This window comes from Carya illinoinensis, chromosome 6 (genome assembly GCF_018687715.1).
Source record: "Carya illinoinensis cultivar Pawnee chromosome 6, C.illinoinensisPawnee_v1, whole genome shotgun sequence".
NCBI classification, from domain to species: Eukaryota; Viridiplantae; Streptophyta; class Magnoliopsida; order Fagales; family Juglandaceae; genus Carya; species Carya illinoinensis.
The window spans coordinates 26,025,802-26,049,227 of record NC_056757.1 but is presented as its reverse complement, the minus strand read 5'-3'; the positions used below and the strand labels follow the sequence as shown (position 1 = coordinate 26,049,227).

At 34.8% G+C, this 23,426-nt stretch overlaps 3 protein-coding genes across 4 annotated transcripts; 1 reads left to right on the top strand and 2 right to left on the bottom strand.

The window, feature by feature from the left end:
* Positions 1–1,968: 1,968 nt before the first annotated feature.
* LOC122313543 (protein WVD2-like 7) lies at positions 1,969–7,817 on the top strand. 2 transcript variants are annotated; one of them, XM_043128637.1, is made up of 9 exons: positions 1,969–2,955; positions 3,150–3,821; positions 3,939–4,370; positions 4,473–4,537; positions 5,332–5,428; positions 5,561–5,632; positions 5,738–5,809; positions 6,000–6,110; positions 7,271–7,817. In XM_043128637.1, exons 1-9 carry the CDS (start codon positions 2,914–2,916, stop codon positions 7,301–7,303), a joined length of 1,596 nt encoding a protein of 531 aa, XP_042984571.1. In that variant the 5' UTR covers positions 1,969–2,913; the 3' UTR covers positions 7,304–7,817. The 2 variants fall into 2 exon arrangements, with proteins under 2 accessions (XP_042984571.1, XP_042984572.1); XM_043128638.1 differs by having other exon boundaries at positions 1,976–2,955; positions 3,939–4,349.
* Positions 7,818–8,463: 646 nt separating this feature from the next.
* LOC122313005 (formin-like protein 8) lies at positions 8,464–11,209 on the bottom strand. Its single transcript, XM_043127692.1, has 2 exons — positions 10,025–11,209; positions 8,464–9,922 (listed from the first exon to the last, which is right to left on the bottom strand). Exons 1-2 carry the CDS (start codon positions 11,035–11,037, stop codon positions 8,602–8,604), a joined length of 2,334 nt encoding a protein of 777 aa, XP_042983626.1. The 5' UTR covers positions 11,038–11,209; the 3' UTR covers positions 8,464–8,601.
* Positions 11,210–20,670: 9,461 nt separating this feature from the next.
* LOC122312899 (two-component response regulator ARR5-like) lies at positions 20,671–22,700 on the bottom strand. Its single transcript, XM_043127569.1, has 5 exons — positions 21,884–22,700; positions 21,720–21,799; positions 21,509–21,586; positions 21,351–21,421; positions 20,671–21,236 (listed from the first exon to the last, which is right to left on the bottom strand). Exons 1-5 carry the CDS (start codon positions 22,032–22,034, stop codon positions 20,927–20,929), a joined length of 690 nt encoding a protein of 229 aa, XP_042983503.1. The 5' UTR covers positions 22,035–22,700; the 3' UTR covers positions 20,671–20,926.
* Positions 22,701–23,426: the final 726 nt, after the last annotated feature.

Genomic DNA, 23,426 nt, shown 5'->3' with positions numbered 1-23,426 from the left:
TACGTTTCAAACTGTTTTAGTGGCAATTTTGTAATCTTCTTAAGTTTAGATGGTACTTTTGTAAATTTAAATCTATATAGCATTCATGTAATTTTAAAAACTAAAAGAGATTTATAAAGTTTTATTTTTTTGTAACTTTAAATATGTCCACTCATTCTCTCATTTTTAATCTTATTATTTTTAATAATTTATTGGATCTTTATTTTTTGATGTCTCAACTCAAATTTGTAATTTTTTTAATATTATATTTTGACAACAGTATCTCTATTTTTTTTTTTTTTAAAATCTTCAATTCTTCCATGTTATATATATATAAACACACGTACACAAATACATATATGAAACACACTTACATATATATGTGTGTTTGTATTTATTTTATTAATTATTAGTTTATATATATATATATATATCTAATCTCGAAACGGTTAACCGAAGTGCATTAGTGCCAAAATATTCTTTTTTAATATTCAAACCTGAATGAAACAGAATTGAAAACACTGGTGTGGTTTAGAAAGAGATCGGACTATACAATTAAATTTTAGTGATAGTAATTTTGATTGTGATGAAACAAACCAACAAACATTATAATTTAAAAAATGAAACACGACGGTGAGATAAGATTTTTATGTAAATCTTATATTTATTTATTTTTTTACAAATCTTAAGATTATAAATATCATTTTTTTTATAATTATCATTTAATGTAAATGATAGCCGGCAATAGGACGAAAAGAAGTTATTCTAGTTTACATTGTACTACTTGGCTAAGGTGTGGTTTGTTTACGTATAAATATTTTTCAATTTTAAATTTTAATTGTTTCTTCTAATCATTATAATTTTTTTAAATTTTTAAATAAAATATAAAAAGTAATAATAGTCTTCATCTTAGATTTTTTCATATCAAATCATAGCTGGCAATGTTACATATTTTAAGTGAATTCATACGTCTACTACTAGTAAATGGGTAACTACTTAAAATGTACCGCATCGGAAATGTGACTAAAAATGGCACGATGTAGGATAAAGAACAACATTTCTTTTAGGATTGAAAATATGAACTAAACCTTGGTCAAACCTTTTATGATATTTTTATATTCTTTACTTTGTTTTTTTTTTTTTTTTTTTTTTTTTTTGACTTAAACCAGGGTTGAAAATATTTATACTTTATTTTTTTTTTCAAGTTACTCTAATCAAAGTCGAAAATGTTTAGTTTTTAAGGCTCATTTTGCCAACTCCAATTTTCAAATGTCATACTCCAACTTTGTCAATTTGAGCGTAGCTATATTGAATTAGAAAATTTTATTTGTAAATCTAGTTATTCACGTGTATATATATATATATATATATATATATATATAATGTAGGGGAACGTCTCTAAGGGGCCATTCAGGCTCACTTTTGCAGAGTTTATTCCGGTTCTGTATACCGTACCATTGAAAGTTTTCTTATACGAAATTAGTTAAATCATTAGTTTTTTAATTAAAAATATTGACTCTAAATGATTGTTTGCACTTATGAGGTGTTGAATTTTAGATCTTGAAGAAAATGATATCTTAAGACCAAAACTTTCACTACTTGAGCCAACCCTTACAGTTATTCACATATTCGATCCACCATTGAAGTAGAGTTTTCTTAGATTTTTATAACTTTAATTATTATGCTGTTTTTAATAGGAAAATCAGGTTGAAAGAGCCATTGATCAACTGACCAATGTCATTAGAAATTATTTTGATTTCATTTTTAATTACAATAAAGATGACCAACTTATATAAATAATGTAACTTTAAATTAATAATTAATATCAAGAACGTAGGACATAATAGAATATTAATATTAAGTGATAATGAATCTGTAAAGTGTAATAAAAAGTGGGCAAAAGATTTGGCTGCAAGATTTTTGGCCAACCTTTTGTGAATGGCCTGAGACTCTGACGTACAATTTCTTCGTTTTGGCCATCCTTCCACAAGAAGGGACAACGTATGAAGCTCAGTGACAAATCATACGGTGCCGTTTTCCGCTGGATATTTCTCAGACAGCTGTCGTCTTGTTCAACCAATTCAATCGTGCGGTCCAGCAAAGGCCATGGAAGTCTTGATTATTTAGTTCAGACAAGCTTGTCATTCACGCCCCTGCACTGCTTCTCGAAGTGGGCCTTCCTCACCATTTGCTTCTTTTTCATGGTTGATCTCAATGTTTATGGGGTTACTGTGTCCCTCCCTGGAGCCCTGCTTAAGAGATCTCGAGGGTTTTTCTTTTTTTTTTCTCGTGGAAAATGGCGATAAATTGGTTGTGATATCTCAGTTCCTTTAACGTGCCGACTTTGTTCTGTTGAAACTTCATAATTGAGATCAACTAAGATAGATGTCCCATTAAAAGCTTACCAAATACTGCTCCAAAAGTTCTTTCTTTTCTTTCAACAATCATATTCTCTCTCACAATAGTTTTTGACTTTTTATATTGGCTATAAAATAGTGAAAGCCAAATCATCTTTTGGGAATATGATTTGGGTCTCTCACTCCGTATCATTGGTTTTCTTTTTTCTTTTTTCTTTTTTCTTCAGTTGTTGATTGCATTATCATTTAGGGACTTTTCAGAAGTTCCATAAGCGGACATATTTGTCATTTTCTGGAAAACTCGTGGTGGTAAATGAATGTTGGGGTAAAAAGGAAAAAGGAGTAGAAATGTAAAACACAACATGTGGACATGTCATCTTTTTCTTCATTGCTTGCATTTGTTTAGTGTGTTCTTTTTGTCTCTGTATTGAATTTGCTTATTCCCGATCTTTAAGTGAGATCCATTGAACTGGGGGTCTGCCTTTGCTAGTCACAAACTCGCAGCACATGGTATAAACAGTTTTGCGTCTTGGCGTGGTAGCTGTTTGGAAATTCAACCGCGAGTCCTGACACTCAGATGGGTGAATCAATAGTGGGTGTTTCCAGATATGAAGATAAGGTGCGCATAAATCTGTAAAAAGCGAGTTCTTTGTTTGGTTTTCTTTTTTAATGTTGTTTGCTTTGTGGCTTATTGAGTGATTATGTATCCGAGGTTGCTAAATGTCCACACTATTTTTGTTATTCCGAGTTGACGTTCTGTTTCTTTTCTTGAAAATATGATTGGGTTTTGGCTTTTCTTTGATATATGAACAGACAGGAGAGACGGCTGCCTCAAAACCTGGATTGGAAGCGTCCATTTCATTCGGTAGGTTTGAGAATGATTCGCTGTCTTGGGAGAAATGGTCAACTTTCGCGCCCAATAAGTACTTGGAAGAAGTTGAGAAGTGTGCAACACCCGGATCGGTGGCTAAGAAGGCGGCCTACTTCGAAGCCCATTACAAGAAGATTGCTGCGCGCAAAGCTGAGATAATGGATCAAGAAAAGCAAATGGAAGACGATTCCTTGAGGGCAGATAATCAAAATGGTGTAGATCTGGCCGAAACTGCTTGTGGTGCTGGTTCCGAATTTGATGTATCTGATCGCCACTGTTCTGCAGAAGACGTTGCTATGCAACAAACCAATTTGATCAGTGAGGTCAGTAGCACCCAAGTGGATGATCTGAAGGAGGATGCTGCAATCAGTACCGAAAGTCAAAGGTCAGCATCTGAGGGAGTGAAAGAAGAAATAGGTTGTACAGTAGATAGCCCCAAGTCAAAAGAACCGGTTTTGGTAAAAGAAGTCGTAATAGAAGAAGAAGAATCTGCTGTGGTTGAATCTCAAGACATGAAGGAAGTTTCGCACAATTGTAACAATGAAATGGGACATCCTACACTCGTTAAAGTAGAAAACGTGATCTTGGACCACCATCCCAAGGAATTTAAGAAGGTGAAGTGTTTGATTTCTCTTACTAATTGATCTTTATTGGGGAACTTAGATGTATAGAAACTTAGGGATTTTGGTTGGATCTGATGGCTCATATTATTCTTAGGTTTGTTTGTACAGGTTACTTCAGTGAATCAGGAGAAAAATGCGACCAGGTTAAAGAAGAAACCAGTGTCACCCGGCACTAAAACATTACATATTTCCACCCCTAAAGTGTCAAAGCTTATACTAACTCCCACTGCGTTATCTGCATCACAATCTTCAACAAAGAAGGGAAATTATTCATCTTTACCTAGGAGCAAAAATCCTTCTGCTGGTGAAAGCAAGAAAGTTGCTCCAAAGTCTCTGCATTCGTCCCTTAGCTTGGATCCTACAGATTCTAATCCAGCTTCCCTTAGGATGACTCGGAAATCTTTCATTATGGAGGAAATGGGGGACAAGGATATTGTCAAACGAGCATTTAAAACATTTCAGAAAAATATCAACCAACCGAAATCTTCTGGTGAAGACAGAGCTTCTGATCCAAAGCAGGTTTATAATATTAACGAAAAGGCACCAACCTTTCCAACAACTACTTTTTACTTGCTGATAAAAGGCTATGATCAACCAATCTAACTTCAGATTTTCATTTTGTGGAACATTTATTTTTCTTAGGCGCCAGTAAAGGGTACAGAACCAAGGGTTTCATCTTCTATGACTCCACGAAAAGAGAATCAAAGGTAATGTTCTGTCTTCACACTTTCCTCATCATGAGTATATCAACCATTGCATACTTCTGTGTTTGTATTGCGCAGTGTAGTTTTTTGCTCTCAGTATGTGATACTTGCATTTCCAGAATATTTGGTTTATGATTTTCGTCTGCCTTTCATATTTAATGTTTTTGCTTTGAACTATGTTATTTTTTCTGATCTAAACAAAACAGAACAAGGATAGAGAAAATGGAAACGGTGAAATCTGAAGAGTTTCAATTTTATTTGGGATGGGTTATGTCCAATCATATAAAGCAGACACCTGAATGCCAAGTATGGCTCGTAATAATATGTCCTCCAAGGTTTATAACTAATCATTCACCAATTGAGGCACTAGTTCACCAACTAAAAAATCAACCATCGCTACCCCTAGACTCTATATCACAATTATGAATTGTCAAATCTTAGCTGCAGGCGCCTCCAGTCCCGCACAAATGCAAGGAGATCCAATTCTATTTTTGTTAATTAATGGTTGATGTGGGCATTCCCCAAGGTCTGCTTCCACACCCTTGTGATGAAAGGGGGTTGGTGCGGTGTAAATGAAGATTAAGTAGGGCAAAAATTTCCTTCTGGGGTGTTCCCAAATGTCCTTGCTTAAACTATGCTTCTTCTATTGATGTATTTTCCTGTCCAACACTCATGTACATAAAAAAGTGGCTTGTCCCCTTAAATATTTTGCATTATTATTAGGGATGGTTATTGTTTTGAATTACTTGAGTTTTCTTTTATGGTAAGTTGAATATTTCATTGTTGTCATGGAATAGGTCACTAAAAGCAGGTGGTGTGGATAAAAAAAGTGCTGAGGCAGCCCCTTCATCTTTTCGCTTGAGAAGTGATGAAGGGGCAGAGAAAAGAAAGGAGGTACCCAATTGTGTTTGTTAAACAAAAAAAATTAAATCCTCTTATTACATGCATTTTTGAACTATTGAAGATACAATGCTGTCTTCTACTAACTGAATACATTGTAATCTCCTTTTACCTATTTATTTTTAGCTTTCAAAGAAATCGGAGGAGAAGTTGAATGTCAAAGAGGCAGCAAGGACTGGCCTTCAATCAAAACAAAAGGTAAACTTGATTTATGATGAGTTGTGTTTATGAACTATTGAAGATACAATGCTGTCTTCTACTAACTGAATACATTGTAATCTCCTTTTACCAATTTATTTTTAGCTTTCAAAGAAATCGGAGGAGAAGTTGAATGTCAAAGAGGCAGCAAGGACTAGCCTTCAATCAAAACAAAAGGTAAACTTGATTTATGATGAGTTGTGTTTAGAGAGCACATATAATTCCCTATTGAGCGTTCTAATTCAAAGGATGTCCTCAAACAATCATTTTCTATGAGCAACTATTACTAGCATTAGTTTATCCAAAGGAGGAGCTGAGAATTAGGAGGATGGCTCCTCAGATAATCAACACCCTATGCTTGATGCAGGTGGAAAAAGGAGCTGAGATCAGAAAATTAAGACAGAGCTTTAATTTTAAAGCCACGCCATTGCCTGCCTTTTATGGGGGATTAAAAGTGTCAAAAAGTATTTCAGATAAGGTACAGCATGGCTCTGTGCCTCTTATCATTTCACTGCATTCCATTTCTTTCTTTTTTCCCTTCTCTTTTTCTTTATCTGTATTTTAAATTTAGTGTTTCACTTGATTTTTTAAAATTGTGGGGATTTAATAAAGAAACTTGAGTCTCTAATTAAGTCGTACAAGTGTTCCACAGCATTCTTCTATCTTTCTTTACTGTTAAAAGTATTCTGTCAAGTTGGCATCGCGTTAAGTAGTCCCAATAAACATGATTGTTTCTCACTGTTAACCATTTCGTTCTACTTTTTGCATTCTTTCCCCCAACAGTATGCATTTTGTAGAATCGTAGGCATGGGAGGAATGTGAGTACATAATCATGTGGAAAATCAAGCATTAGAGGTGTTCCGTAGTTTTGAATAGCAGCAATTTCATATAACCACTGGAGAATTGCCTCCACCCAACTTTTGCTTTTAGCTATGTATTAATATTCAAGATCAGCCTTTTTCTTTTTCTCCTGAACTCCAGAAAATCTGATTATACATGATATGAGAAAATGCCTCATGTTTTCTTGTCTGGACTTGGATGTGTGAAGTCATCATGTTATTTCAGATTGTTCGAGTATACTCTGTAAGCATGTATTGTCCCACATTGAGTGTATACCAAGTTGACTATACTATAGAGAAGTTATCACGGATAGTCCCAAATATGTCCAGTCCCTTTGTGGTATCGGAGCCAGTTTTGTAGCGCTATATGGCTTGGGATTGCTAAAATGCAACACAGGTTCTCCTAATGGGGACAACTAGGTTTTGAGGAGGATACTTGTGGTGCCCTAGATTGCTTGAATGGTGAAGGTATTGCATGGACATAGACTGAGCCGTCATGCACAGACTTGGTTGAAACCATTTTAGCGGTAGTGAGAAGCCATTCTTCCATGGATCTTGATGCAATTATATGAACTTTTTACTAAAAGGAACTCCCAAGTCCGATAAGCGAACCTTCAGTTCCCTGTCATTTAGATAATTGTCAGGAGCTTTCTATATGTTCAGATACTTGAGACCAAGAATGAAAATTTTGAAGAGCATACATCACTGTAAATATTTGTATAAAATTTCTTTGCTCGGGTGAGTTACTGTCCTTAATTTTTATCCGCCATGAATTATATTGCTTCATCAAATTATGCAGGAAATGTTGACAAATGCAGTTCATGGTGAGTGATGTTCTTTGGGAAGCTGTACTTCATGTTCTAAGATATACTTCTTGGTTTCGAAGCTAAATGGTTGGGTGGACAGGGAAGATTTACAGAAAGGAATTTCTTCTTAGTAGGGAATCGTGCCATAATATATTACTTAGCCCAAAGTCACTTATGAGGCGCAGAGTTCATTCCTGAATGAACAGAAGAGAGAACCCATATCATGAGTCTTCTTGTGTATGTACGGCATATTAGTACTGTGCAGGAGATATTAAAGAGGTTGGGACACTGCTACCTTCCATTGACAAATCATTACTCCCGCCTTGCTTTTGCTGTCTCAAACCAAATTTGGATAAAGCAAATAAATAAATTTATAACTATGTGTATAAACTGTCCAACCATTAGAAATGCATTAATTCTTGCAATTGGTTGCCATTCTATATTGTTCTGGCAATCTCTAGCCAGTCATTTTGTTGAAACTATATGATTTTTGGTCTTTTTTAATAATACGGACTACATGTAACACTAAATTTTGATTAAGATTATAGATTGCCAATGTATCACATGGTGGAATGATAGAGTTTTCTGTTGAAGTTAATTGGGGTTCAATCTTTTTTATGAAAATCTTTGGGTCTCTGACTCTCTGTTATAAAATCTATTCCATTTTTTGGGAACAATGGGCATCATCAATTAATTTATCCTAATTCCCATGAACCAAGAAATATTAGAATAGAGCAGGAGGAGTTAGATGGTGAATGCCATCTTAGTGGATTGAGTGCAAAATGCGACTAAGCAACAGGAACTCCCAGTACACTTCCATCCAGATTGAACGGTATAAGGTGGAAGGCATAATATATAGAACAGGAACCTGATGACCTGCCACTGTAGATTTTTCATAAAAATCCCACCAATTCCTCCGTACCTCTTATTTCTACGGTTTCATATGTTCTTGTTGTATCTATATTTCAAGCATATCAGCGTTGAGATGAAGGTCTTTATATCAGTTTGTTCGGACGTTTTGATCTGTAAAAATAGCTCCCTTTACCTGGTGCCTACAGAAGAATTGTCCCGGAAATAGGCCTTGGGTATAAACATAATTGTTAACTCATTCCCTCGCATCCTGAACTCTGTTTTGGAAGAATCAACACTAAACCATGTGCATGACTATCTTTTTCTTAGTCAAGAATTTGATAAAATTCACTTTGAGCTGTTCATTGCACAATTTAAATCATGTGCGTAGCATATCTACAGTGAACAAAATTCTTCTACTTTTCCTATCTAAAAAAAAAAGAAGAAAAAAATCTTGCATGATAAAATACCTAATTCACAAATCATCTAATTCACTAGAACTACTCCTTGACTTATCTGACATGAAATATTCCGGCAAGTTAGGGAACCTTGCGGCGATTGAAGGCGGCGACTTTGGTGATGATGATCCCAAAGTTGTTGCTGTCGATGTCTTCTGCCTCTGCAGGGTACGTGCAATTTCAACACAGGCCTGATCAACCATCCCAAGAAAATCTTTAACTATAACAAATAGATGAAGTGGGAATGCTCCCTTGTCCTTTGAAGCTCCTGCTTGATAATATTCTGTCGTTCTCTTGACAAGCTCCATTACCCTCGTTTCTTCCTCTCCCAATACCTTTAGTTCTTCTTCCGCTTCTTCAAGAAAACCTTTCATCTCTCTCGCAAACCCTCCTCCTCTATCATTGGCACATTGAGACACAAGTGCTCGAATTTCTGCTGCACGGGCTGTGAGAGCTGAGATCATGCCAGCGAAGGTGTCATAATCTACAGTGGCTGCTTTCTTTACATTAGAGAACTCAGCACTGAGGCCTCCCACAATTGGTAATCCAAGCAGTTTATATTCCTTCTCTCTTTCTTCCTTTGCTTCTGAACTCTCGTGATTAGAGCTGCTGTTGCTGCTACGGCTGCTGCTGCGCTTCAAGCTGTGGTTCCTGTTCATAACACACTTTTTTCCCTCGGACCGAACTACTTCTTCCACAACAAAATGGAGTAAAGTGGTCTTTCCATCGGTACTTTTAACATCAGAGAGCTTTCTAAGAGCATTAAGATTGAAGGCTTGAGCATTCCCACGGGCAGTACCCGCATTCATGCGATTGCCAGCCTTCAGGATTGCTTCCAAAAGTTTCATAAACAGCCCTCGCGTTCTAAGCTCGTTGCAGCCTAATTCGAGCGTTTGTATAGATTCCTTAAGCTGAAGAATCTCCGAGTCATAATTCAATCTAAAAAGCATGGCGTTGAGATGAGTGAAAGCTGATGGAACAGCTTTCAGGAGGTGGTAGAGGAAGGATTCAGCATTAGCTAGTCTTGTGGGGTCTCCATCATATTGTAGGAGCTGGGACTGTTCTTCGTCGGTTGGGGCAGCTTTGGTCAGCTTTTCAAGGGTATCTGCATCAAGGCCTTGGCCTTCAGTGACTGCATCAAGGATTCCTTCCATAGAGATCGCCAGAGATTTTAGAACAATCGCAATGTTCTGAGATCTTCGAGGTTCGAGGATAAATATCTGTGCTGGTAAATCAGAATTGGGATTGCCTCGATCCATTGAGTTAATGTTTCTTTGAGGAGACAATCGGTTGGTGGCAACATAGCCGAAGAGGTGTTCCATGAGATCCCCATCAAACCTGAATGATCAAATTTGAGGTTATTTGAAGTCAGCAAAAGCAGCCAAAGGTGAGAAACATATAATCTATCCGAATCCCAACATGCAAATTTATCACAATTACCTAAAAGAACCACGATCGATTTTGTCCCACACCATGGAATGATTTGTATTAGTATTGACCTTATCCCAATGCAGTGGCTTCATTTTTACGGTTCCAGACGAAGGCTCTCCTGGTTGATTGTCACTTGGCATCCCTTTTGGTGCCGCTGGGGGCGGTTTTGATGATGAGTTCAAACTACCTGCCTTAGGTGGTGGAGGTGGTGTTGGTGTGGTAGTTTTCTTACCCGGAATTGGTGGTGGGGGAGGCGGTGCAACCCTAGAAATTGCCAAAGAAGACGATACAGGTGGCAGTGGGGGCGGAGGCGGAGGTGTTGATTGTAGAGCTAATGGTTTTGGCTCCTCAGGATTCGGATTATCATCCTCTTCTGGTACGACTTTAATGTGAGAAGTTGAAGACTTCCCTCGGAGCAGAGGGACTTCTTGCATAGGCTCAGACGTCCCCGAATCTTGCTTTAGTTCTTTCTTCTCTTCTTCTTCTTCTTCTTCTTCTTCTTCCTTTTTTGTATTAGATAATTCCCCTTCAATCAGATTCTTTGTGGAGCTTTTCTCTTCAAGTTTATTCCAATAAAGCACATCCAAACCATTTTCATCAACAACGAACCCGTTAAGATCCCCATCAAACCTCGGAGACTCATTGCCCTGCCCTGCACGCCGATCTTCGTTGGAAGCAGTAAGATCTTTCCCTCTTCCTCGTCTCGCTGCAACGCACCTGCGGATAAAAAAGAAGAGTAACCCCGAAAGAACCAGAGTGCTGGCTGCGGTAACGGCTACTGCTATTACAATCTTATTATTTGTCGATGACTTCGGTGCCGTTTGCGGTGAAACTTGCCATGGCGACGTCGGCGGAGGGTGGGCGGGTGCTGGGGCCGGAGATGGAGCTTCAAATGGATAGAAAGTCTCGATATTTTGAGGAGAACCGTATTGGCATTGGGAGAGCGGAAGCGCAGAAATGAGAAACGCAAAGAAAAGGTGCAGAGAAAGACGCGGCTGAAGCATGATAACAGCCATGATCATGCGTAAGGTAGGTTTTGCAGAAGATTACATAGAAACAAGCCGCTCAATTCTCTGTGTATTCTAGAGATTGGAGGTTTATTCTCTGTTGTGTGGCATTTGGGATTTTGTCTCTGACAATTTCAAAACAAAGTGCTTGTAGTTAGTTGTCATTCCTTTAATCTTTCCTCGCATTTTGTGTACAAATGGCTAGAAAAAGAGCAATGACAGGGACACCATTTTTACCCATGTATTACAGCCCGTTTACGCGTTAAAGTGTCTTAACAAAAATATTTAAATTTAAATATTATATGGACATAATTTTCCTCCAAACTTCCTCCACATACCATGAGACAATTAAATATATTTTAAGGGTTTTGTAACGTACAAACAAATTTGTGTACCAATCTGTATTAATATTGATGGTTTTATATTTAAAATTTAAATTAATACTATTTTTAATAAAATTTATTTTCTAACCAATCATATTGGATGAGTGCACATATTAGTGCGTAGAATCGCTTATAGTTAAATTTTTCTATATTTTAAAATTTAATACTAGACACGACTTTCAAATGTATAATTATTTTGTAAAAATGTGCGTTCTATCAAGAAAAAATGGCCTTTTGTTTTCTACACTTTTTTATAATAAGGTCTACTTTTTATAAAAAAGGATTTACAAGAAATTTGTGCATTTAGAATTTATATATATCATTTCTTATTTTTAAAACTCTTAACTTAAAAGATTGACATGCGACGGGCGCGTCTTAAGAAAAAGGATGTGTAGGTCTATATACAAAATTTTCACAAAAAATTCTACATATTGGCATGATTAAATACAATATATTAGATATATTTTATAATAAAAAAGAGTTTAAAAATATGAATGATCACATTAAACTACGTCAATATATAAGTTTTATTATTAATTAGGTGTAGACTAAATATTTCTCCTAAAAATAGCATGTACTTGTTACATATATTTCTTAATTATTTGAATTTAACATCTCTACTCTTTATTGCATTAAATCAAGAGTAATGATATATACAATCACTTTTCATACTCTATTAATATGATTGATTGCATCGATTTTTTTAATATATAATTAATCACATCAGTAAAGTATATAAAAGAGTATATAAAAATGACTATACATAAAAGTTTTGATAAATAAACCCATGCAAACAGTTGTTTGCTGCTGGAATGTGAATGGAGTGCTTACTCTATCAAACTATATTATGGGCAGAATTAGGGGTGGCAATATGTTACACGACCCATTAACCCAATACGAACACGATACGATAATAGCAGGTTAGAGTTTAATCTTAACGGATTCGGGGGTTGACTCGTTAAGACACGATTACTTAACGGGTTGATAACGGGTCAACCCGTTTTGATCCGTTATGACACGTTAATAAAGTTAAAGTTACAATTATACCCTTCTATCCAAAAGTAAAATTGTTAGAATTTTAATTTCGATATTTTTATTATTTAGATTGTAATTTTGGACTTGTAGTTAGTTTTATAATTTTTATAGATATTGTGATTTTAATATTTATAGAAAATTATGTTAAATTTAATCAAGTCAAACTGGTTAATTTCATGCATATTCAACCCATTTACATAAACAGTTTGAAACAGGTCATATTGTTTCGTGTTAACTTATTTAGTAATATTCATTAATGGGTCAAAACAGATTGACACGACACAACACGTTATATTAACGGTTTGGATTAGAATTTGAGATTTTGACACGATAAGCTTAACGGATCGGGTTAGAGTTTATCTATATAGTATAATATATATATTTTAACACAACACGAATATGATCTGTTAATACGATTTGACACTTTAGACAAAACGTTTGAAAAAATAAAAAAATGTTGGGCGGAAGAGTAAAATTGGTCACATTACGTGGTTGAGACATCTTAATAAGATAAAGTCAAAGGGAAGACTTCGTCAACATGTATTTCTTTTCCTTTTGCCTTTTTCTCTCAGCTTATGATTGCGGTCGAAAGTTTCTTCTTGCAATCCGGAGTCTCGTTAGGTAACTTATAATGAATGCAGAAAATAATTCATTAAATATCCATATCCATATCCATAAGTTTGCATTTTGTTATATTAAATATATTACTGTATTAAATATATATATATATATATATTACTGATGTGAAAGCTAACCACATTTGATATTACAAAAGTATTTATATCTTAATTTTTTATTTAAATTTGTTAAATAATGTTAATTTAAATTACCCCAAACGAAATTGAAATATCACAAGTCTGAATCTTTTTTCGTCTTATTGATCATATTAAATTATTGTGATTGCACATTTACATCACTTGTGAGGCTACCAAAGTCTCTTGAATAATTTTATATTTCAAAATCAAGAGTTTAGTATAATTACTCTAAGAAAATTATAGAGAGACAAGATGCTTTTTTTTATTATTATATGTTTACTCACTCGAAAAATACTATATAAGACACTTATTGTATAAAAAATTAATATATAACTATTTTTACGTATAATTTATATATTTTATTAATATTATATAAAATAATTATTTTAATTAATTATATTAATAAAATATATAAAAAAAATACGTATAAATAATTATAAAAATATTATTCTGAAAATATGTGGTATAAATAAATATGATTTAAGAGGCAAAATCAAAGACGAAAATAAATGGACTCTGGACCCTCCCCTAGGGCCCACCCTGCGAATATATCTTTAACAAGAAGCTTCGCTCGTGCGGCGATGTCAACTTCGGAAGGGTATATTGACTTCATTGACGATCCGGCAAATTTGAAAGTTGAAAGAAGGTTCCAGGAAATTAGAATGCAGTTAAAAAGTGTGACCAATCTGTGTGAACTCGACTTGGCAAATAAAATGTGCCGACAACTATTGCCGTGTCCGTGTTTTTTAGGCACTTGTTTCTTCGGGAAAAGACTATGTTGTTTCCTAGGTTATTGTTTTACTCAAAATCATTCCCGGCTTCTTTTTTGTTTTCATCTCCTTCCAAATCCTCCTGACAAGCCTGCAGGTATTGACCTTTTCTTTTACAACGATAAAACATGAGCCGTATTATCTTATCATGGCTTTACTCCGCGTTAAATATTGGCATTTTCTGATCATTTCCTCTCCCATTCCATTATATTATTTTTAACAGAAGAGTCTATATTTTTAATATTTAGGACTGGTATGAACTCACAATATATCAGAATATCTGATAATAATATTGAAATAATTTAAACGTAATAGTGAAATAATTTGAAACTGTGTTACACCCATTGAGAGTAGTACTAGAATGGCTCCCGAGAGGAGTAATTACTCTTTTTTAATTTTTATTTATTTTTATATTTTTAAATATATATTTAAAAAAATCATAATATCATTAAAAAATACTTTCTTAATCACTAAGTAAAAATAAATAAATAAATAAATAAAAATTATCAAGATCTATCCTCAAGATGGATCCTCAATGGGAGTATCATTTCTATTTGAAAATAATTGTGTTCTTAAACATATCTTCTTGTTTAGATGATAAGTTCATTTCAACTCATCTCATCTTATCATTATAACTTTAATAAATTTTTAAATAAAATATAATAAATAATTTAACTTTTTCAAATCTCAAAATAAAAATAATATTAAAGAAATTATATTCAACTTTCATTTTATTTCATCTAATTTCAACTCATTGCCTAGACGATCTTGATTCCTCCAAATAAACATACACAAACTATGGTCCCGATATAAAACATACTCTCAAACTATGATTTGAGACATCTTGTACAATTTGGAGGCATCAATGCTTGATGGTTGTATTTAATGTTGATCATGTCACCACCTCACTTTGACCATTGGTGGCTAAGAGTCACCGCTGGCTTCTTCCTTCTTCTTTTTTCCTTAATGATTAAGAAAAAATTATTTAATATTACTATAAATTTTTTATATTTTTATAAAATATTTAAAAATATTAAAAAATAATTTGAAATCTAGTGGTGGCTCTCACTAGCGTTGGCTCTAACACTAGGGGTGAAAACCGAACTGACATCTTCAAACGAGGATAAATCTCAACCGAAACCGGCCGTTTAAAGGAGAGAAAATCATCTACGTCGCTCTCGGTGTCACTTCGGTCAGTTAGTTGGCATTTTCGGTGGTGATGGAGGCTATTTTCAGGGACACCGCAGTGACTACTGACTAGGTGAGAGAGAGAGAGAGAGAGAGAGAGAGAGAGGCCCTCTGCCCTGCCATGGCTGTGTGCTTCGTGTGAGAGAGAGAGGGGGGCGACGTCTGAGATTGAAGAAGAAATGAGAGAAGGAATCGAGCCTCGAGGTAGAAGAAGGGTCCCCCCGGGGGACTTTAAATCCTAGAATGAAACGGCACCGTTTGACTTAAAAAGGGCACTGTTTCATTTATTTATTTTTTTTTAACTTCAAATATTAAACGATTCTGTTTCACTTATTTAAATGAAATTGCGTCGTTTAAGTAAGGTATAAATCGAAATATATATACTTTATTAAATCGGTCGGTTCAGCAGTTTAAACCAAGGTCAAATTGTTGCCAAACTAACGTTCAGCAGTTTTGAATAAATTCTACCATACGCCGACCGGTTCCAAAAGTGTCCGGTTAGTAGTGGCTGGTGGTGTCAGTTTCTGTACACCCCTATCTAGCACCATCCTGGCTCGATATTGAGCCTTGATCTTGACATTAAATATATGTAAAACATCTCTTTTATGTTTAATGCATATCTTTCTCAAAGTTGTAGTCATTAAATGTGCTGTGTGTCATTGTACCTTACCGTAAATGGAAAGAATGATTGAATAATATTTACAATAATAGAATATGTGAATATTATGTAATCATTTTTTAAAAAAAAAAAGTAGATAAATATAAAAAATAATAATTTTTTAATAATAAACTATACTCTTTATTAAAATAATTATATAATACTTACGTACTCAATAACTATATACATTACTCGAAAGGACGCCGTCGTAGTTACAATCATACTAGATCCTTTCTCAGCTTCCTCGCCTACCTACCTTGCCAGCTTTCCTCGCTTATTTTCCAAACTAGCCTTTCACATCATATTTGCTTGCTTGCTTGGTAGTGCCATCGCAACAACCTCGCCTGGATGATGCCTTTGAGGGAGGATGTCGGGGCTTGGCTTCAGGCCTTGCTAGGCCCACTTAACTCATTTACCCAAATTTTATCAACCATAAATTTACAAGAACCTTCAAGCATTTGGGTTATCAATTATCATCATTTGAATAAAAGCATTCAAGGAAGCTAATGGTTTTTGTCAAAATCAGCGAACTGATTACGAAAAGGGGTGAAAAACGGTGGTCCGGACTCGAGTAACTGACCGGACTGGTCATAGACCGAGATTGGTCAGTCTTTGTTCATGTTTTAGAGGATTGAAAAGTTTTGATCTGGTCCAGTCTAAAGTTTTTCCACCTCGGACAAGAATAAAAGAAAAATAAAAATAAAAAATATATTATATATTATTTATATAATAATTATATAATTTATTATATAATTTTTATCTAACATATCATCATTAACAATATAAAATTTTAAATGTGTTATTAACAAATTAATATTGTATCAATTAACTAATATAAAATATAAATTAATTGATTATATAGTAATTATATAAATTAATAATGTAATTTTCATCTAATTTATCATTATTGTCTATATAAAATATTTTTTATTGATTTAGTTATATAATCCACATTAATAAGTCACTTAATTTTAATTTAGTATTTTAAATAAATTTTTTTATTAATCAATTTTTTTCAAAAAAAATAATAATTAGATTGGAACGGAATGGACCGATAGCTACCAGTCTGGTCTAGATCCTAAGGATGTTCGGTCTAGTCCCAAAAAAAAAGGTCCATCACCCCCGAACCGGATTGGACTATTTTTATCCCTAAATACAAAATTAGTAGATTTGGTTTAATCAAATGGATCGGCTAGAATTAATTTATATACCGTCCATACCTAACTTGATATGACTCAAACCCTAACACAATAAAACAATTCCAATCCCATATGTTTGGTTATGAAAATGGAAGAGAAAATTAGGAATAAAATTACTTTCCAAAATTAGTTTTGTACTGTTATTTGTGAAAACGGATAAGTAGAGTTAAAGTTTGTTGGAATATTATTTTTTAAAATAATTTTTGTTTTGAAGTTTATAAAAAAAAAAATTTAACATTCGTATTTGAATAATTATAAGCCGTAATAAATTTTTTTGAAAAAAAAATAAACTAGAAATGTTTTGGCTGTGTTTGGAAGAAGAAATCACTTCAACTAATCATTCATATGATCTACTACATTTTTAACTTCTCATAAAAGGTTAAGATGCATACCAATCTATTCATACATTCAAACATATATCTCAATTTATTTATATTTAAAAACATTTCAATGGGATCTACAAAATATTATTATTTATAAATCAATTTATATTATCTAATTATAGCCTTAATTTGAAGTTTTCATGTTTCTTAAACTCTGATTTTCTGAAAATAAAAATAAAAAAATAAAAAAAGTTTGTAACCAAAGGTCCAAACAAGCGCTGTGAACAGCATAATAAAGGGAACGGATTGAAAACTGCAAATGTGGTGGGTGGAAAGCCCGACAGCCAGTCTTCTGTAAATTTATAATCTCTCTCAGTATCTTATGGATAGTCAACACTAGGCTGAACTTTCTTAAAGTCGATTCAATTCGTGAAGACTAGTGATAGTGATAGCATCGATTTGGGCAATATTGACATTTAGCTGCTGAAAGCCAATGTGAAGGGGTTTCTCGATTTCACACTTCACCTCTATTTTATTTCTGGGATTGATCTATTTTGATCATGTCACTGACTCACTCATGTAGAATAGCGTTTCTTTCACAAGAGTCATCGACTTCACACCTTAGGCTAGCATGCGTGGTGACAGAACTTGTAATTCTTGGATTTCACGCGTTAGTGGAGAAATTAGAGATGCATCGGTGTCGAGACACACTGCTGGTTGGTGTCTAGGTCAGGCACGGAGTCCGAGTTCAAAGCCATTTCCCATGCCTTTGCGGATTTGTTGTGTCTTCATATATTACTACGTGAACTGCTGATGGAAATAGGATTTTATTATGATGAAAAGTGATAAATCGTAATCCATTTAGGGCTTATTCTTTCTGATTATATCAAATAAATTACAGACTCCAATATTTATAGTCATGCACTCGTGACCATGTATGGAAACCTACTCCTATTAGGATAAAAATGACAATCTTACTTCTATTCAAATTAGAATAACAATAAAAATCCTAACTGAGATGAACTAATTTAAAGCAATAAAACAACTGACAGCCATTTCCTAGAATAAAATACAACTTCACCTCACTTCGTGTTATACCGCACTGCAACTTCTCCACTTCGTATGTAGTAGACTTCCAATTAAGTTCTAATTCCATCAACTGTATGTCCCACAACTGGCTTCACTAGTGCATGCTATGGTGTGACAACATTAGTGCTATTTATCTGATGGCAAATATGCTATTCCATGTTCGGACCAAGCACATAGAGATAGACGTCCACTTTATTAAAGACCTCATTGCCTCAAAGACATTGCAAGTTCGATTAACTTCTTCAAAGGACCAAGTTGTTGATATCTTCACCAAAACTCTACCAATGACACGATTTGTCACACTACGTAACAGTCTCAATGTCTAACCATTTTTTATTTACTATTTCAGTAAAAAAACAAAAGATCCTTGTGAAAAGAACAGTGAGAATTGGTGATCTTATTATGTTTATAATTCATTTGGTTTTTCTACTGCTCAACTATTTTGCTTTAAGCTCTTTGTACTCTCATGATTTAGTCATGATGTTTGATAATATATAAAATTATCATTCCTCTCATTTTTTTTGAAGTACTTATATATATATATATATATATATGACTCCAAAGTCCAAATACTATTTTGTTGTGTCATTTTTCATTTTTCATTTTTCACGCTTTTAGGAAAAGAAGATTTCAAGAAGGCATGTTGAGAGTAGAATTAGTTGGATGGATGCTAATATGCACAAGTGCTTACTATCAATTTTTGATTGGCCATTTCTTGTTCATTGGAATCGCCAAACTAAAGAACGAATATGAGAGATATAATCAGGAAACTTCATGGCATGGTTTCAGAAATGCTATTCTAGTTTTTGGGACCTTGGGGATAAAGATTGTTGATACAGTTTCTCGTATGTTAGTACCACCATCACGTCGTGTCCTAAGAAATCGCCGGGTAATCCGGAATGGGATTTCTCCTATGCTCGAGTTAAGTTTTCAAAAACGAACTGTATTACACCTCGCCTATCTAGGTCGCTTTTTTCTCACCTGGCGGTCATGACCTTTTGTTTCCTACACATTCCTTGCCTACTCCTCGCAATACCGTTTCTCACTTGGCGGCTTATCTCCTCACCCCAGCGTCTCGATCCCGGTTTTCCTTTTGGGCCCGCGGTATGGGTCGCTCATGGTCTTAGGCTGATCCTATAGAAACAAAGATACAGTGATATATGTCAATCACAAAGAATCCATGCATAGCCTGACTGAAGACTCTTATAAATATTTCATTCTTTGAAAGATAATGTACTTGCACAACTATATCTTTTATTGTTCTTGCTAAGATCAAAACATTAAACCAAGGTATCCACCTTTCCTAAACTTACGGCTACTTCATTGAAAAAAAAATAATATTAATTATCCTTATAATTGTCATCTTTCAGCCCATTTCAAGCGTAATTCAAGGCTTATTGGATGACGATTGGGAAGCTTGAGTTCAAGTCCATGCATACCATGGGATGGATTGATCTGGAAAGCAAAATAATGTTGGACGCAACCAAACACCACTTCTTCACGGAGGTAGGGTCGAATGATTGATCTGGAAAGTGGAAACACAACAGCGGGTATGACAGCAACTTGTGTGGCTTTTGTTGGTTTGATTGGGTGTGTTTTTGTTAACGTTGATTGTTGAGCCGTCTTGGGCCAGACAAAGGGCAAGGGCTAGCTAGCATGCCACTCCCAGAGAGACAATTAGACAAACAGTTCAGACCCACTCCCACCCAACTCAAAAGGCTCAAAGGGTACATCTCCAACATCTTCATTTCACATTCCAATTCCAATATTCTTTCCAGCAGACAAGATCTTCTCAAATCTCTTACCCAATCCCCTAATCCAACAATCTCTGCAGCCCCCCGGATTGACACTTCTACCTAGAATTTTTCTCAGAATACTATTTTCTTTTATATAATTAAAAGAGATAGACATTTAATATCATAACAAATTTTAAAAAATATTTTATGATTAAATGATATTTAGAGAGTAAATATTTAAAAAGTATTATTACATACGATTATAAAATTCATCAATATCGTATAATCGTTTTAAAAAATAATAAAATTTACTGTTACAAAACTAATTTTTTTAATATAAATTTAAGTACTTATTAATTTTTTTCAAAATAATTGAACAACACTTGCACAATCACAACTACACCTATCATTTCTTATATTCTAAAATACTTAGAACATTTGTGCTCTCAACGGGCCCTAACTCTTTTTTATTTCCTCCATGAAGAAATTTGAATCGGATGGCTAGATTCATCTTAATGTAATAACGTAATCGGTTATAATTATCAGTAATTCAGTATTAGTGACGGGAACTCATCGTCCTCGTATGAACAAACAAAACAAATAACGCCAAAAGATAAAACCCCGTAATGCAACAAAAACCGTTACACGTAACGGAGAATTGCAGTTCTGAGTCTTCTGACTCAGGGAAGCGAAGAAAGCGACGTAATTGCAGCGATTGGAGGATTTCCGACTTGTAGGGTGAAACAGGTGTGAATGGATATAGATCGATCATCCGGTGTTGGTCATTTTAAGCCGTCTGATCGGAGAATCCAAAGGTGTGGGGATAGATGACGGTACTGATGGGGATGATATAGGCGAGCGCGACGGCGATTCTGATAACTGCGACGGCGACGTTGAGGACGTAACAGACGGTTCTGATGAATTCAGATCACGACTCTCTTGTAGCTTTCTCTTGTGGATTACTCCGTTATTCTCACTTCCAAATCCAACCTCTCTCATCATGTATTCCTTCAAACGTTTCACATCCGATAACTTCACCGGCTTCACTATGAAATCCTCCGCCCCTTCCTCCAAACATCTACGCCACACAAATTTCCAATTGAAGATAAAAGATTTGATTACAAGTTACAAGTTCTCGAATGAAAATATCAGTCACTGAATATAGATTTGATTGTTTGAAAAGAAGAAATACCGGTCAATTCGCGCCAAGACGTTCTCGGAAGACATTATCACCACCGGTATCTCTCGGAAAGTAGAGGATTCCTGTTTCAACAAAGCTGGTTTAGATTTACCGAACGAAAATGGGTTTATATTTCGTCTTACGAAGTGAATTATGTGGAATTTTCTAACCTTGATTTTCTTGAGCAATTCGTATCCAGTCATTCCAGGCATACAGTAGTCTGTGATGATCAGATCCACCTTCAAGCCCTAAAAGTGACACCCAGCTGAAAATCAGAACCTCTGATGCATAGAAGCTGAATCCAATAACGGAACTGAACATTTGATAACGTGAATTTGGAATTTTTTTTTTTCACATGCATGAAATTCTGTTCAAACTCACATCAAAAGAAACAGAGGAGCTCTTTTCCTCGTCCAGCCCCAAGAATTGCAGGGCTCTCCTTCCGCTATCCACGGCCGTTACTGGAAATTTCAACGCTTTATTCAATCAGAATTCCGTGATGAAATAAACAAAAGAAGAAAAGAAAAAAGTATCAAGAGGCAAACCTTTGCAAGAAGAAATCTTAAGCAGCTGCTCGATGACCTTCCGATCAACGAGGCTGTCATCGACGGCCAGAACGTGAGCTTCTTCGGGATCATAAGGCGAAACACCAAAACCATCGATACTTCGCCGCGAAACAACAACGTTCCCCTCCATTTCCGAGTCAGAAGGTCTTCGCCTTAACGTAATAACCTTTTTTTTTTTTTTTTTTTTGTGGTTTCAGATTTCGAAATATTGATTCTCACTCAGTCACTCGAAGAAGCAAAAGCAAAACGGAGTTCCTCTCTGCGTCAGCGAGCAATCTTTTTTATACGCAGTAAGGGAAATGTGTCTCTGTCTCAGACTCTCCAATCTCTCAAACACACACTCTCTCTCTCTCTCTCTCTCTCTCTCAAATCAGATCCTCTCTCCTTCTCTCTCTAACAAATCTCATATAGCTGAGATTCTGATATCCTGTGCAGATCTCCAAAATCACAGCCACGACATCTCGCGATTTTCCCAAAAGTTTCGTGAGTGGTCGCGACCGACACCAAGCGCGAGATTTTGGTCAATCTCGGACATGTGCGGCACGACACAGCAATTGGTGGGGATAGAATATAGAGGGGCAGTTGACCGGAGGTCAATGGAAGTACCGGCCCGTCAAATCCGTAGGTGGTGGGAAAGGGAGAAAAAATTTGAGACAGAAAAGAGCGACAGGAAGATGACTCGGGAATCGGCGGCATAAAAAGGGCGGGACAAAATTAATTTTACGGCCTTTTGCCGGAGACATTTTACTACGTCGTTCGTACAGTCTGACAGGGGGTAAGTTTCACAGCTTCCCACGACACTCCTTTGGCTCATTTTACTTCTCTTTGACTTAACTATAGACAGCATATCATTACATCTAAATAAACAAAAACAAAAAAAATAGACAGCACAGAAGTGCACGTGCCACCTCGTGCTCCCTATTTCCTTGATTTTGCTTGATATTAGTGTTTTGTTGAGAATATTTTGCTTGGATTATTTTATTCGAGGGAAAAATGAAGGAAATTAAATATATTTTTATTTAGATAGAGATAATCAATAGATAAACATTATACATAACTGCTCTAAAGTCAAATTATCATTCTACTTTGTAATTAACCTGATTTTAATACCACACTTTCATCTCTTCTTTTTTAATTTTTTAAAAAAATTAAAAAATTAGTAAATAATATCATTTCGTCATCGTAATAAAATAAAAATAAGAAAAAAATGTGATATTTAAATTTTGTTTTCCTTTATTAATTAATGGTCAGAAATTATATTAATTATCCCCAATGACGTATGTCAATACCTACTGTAACAGGAATTAAGAAAAAAAAACTTTAAAATAGTATTAGAAAAAGAAATATTCATTTAAAAAATGATAAACGTATTAAATGATGCAAATAAACATAAAACTGAAAATTAATATTTACTTGATAAAGATAGCAATTTTAAGAAGTTTTTGGTTTTCGTACTATCTTTTTAAAAATATAGAATGTGTTTAGTTTTTTTTTTTTCCGATTTTTTAAAGATTTTCTAGGT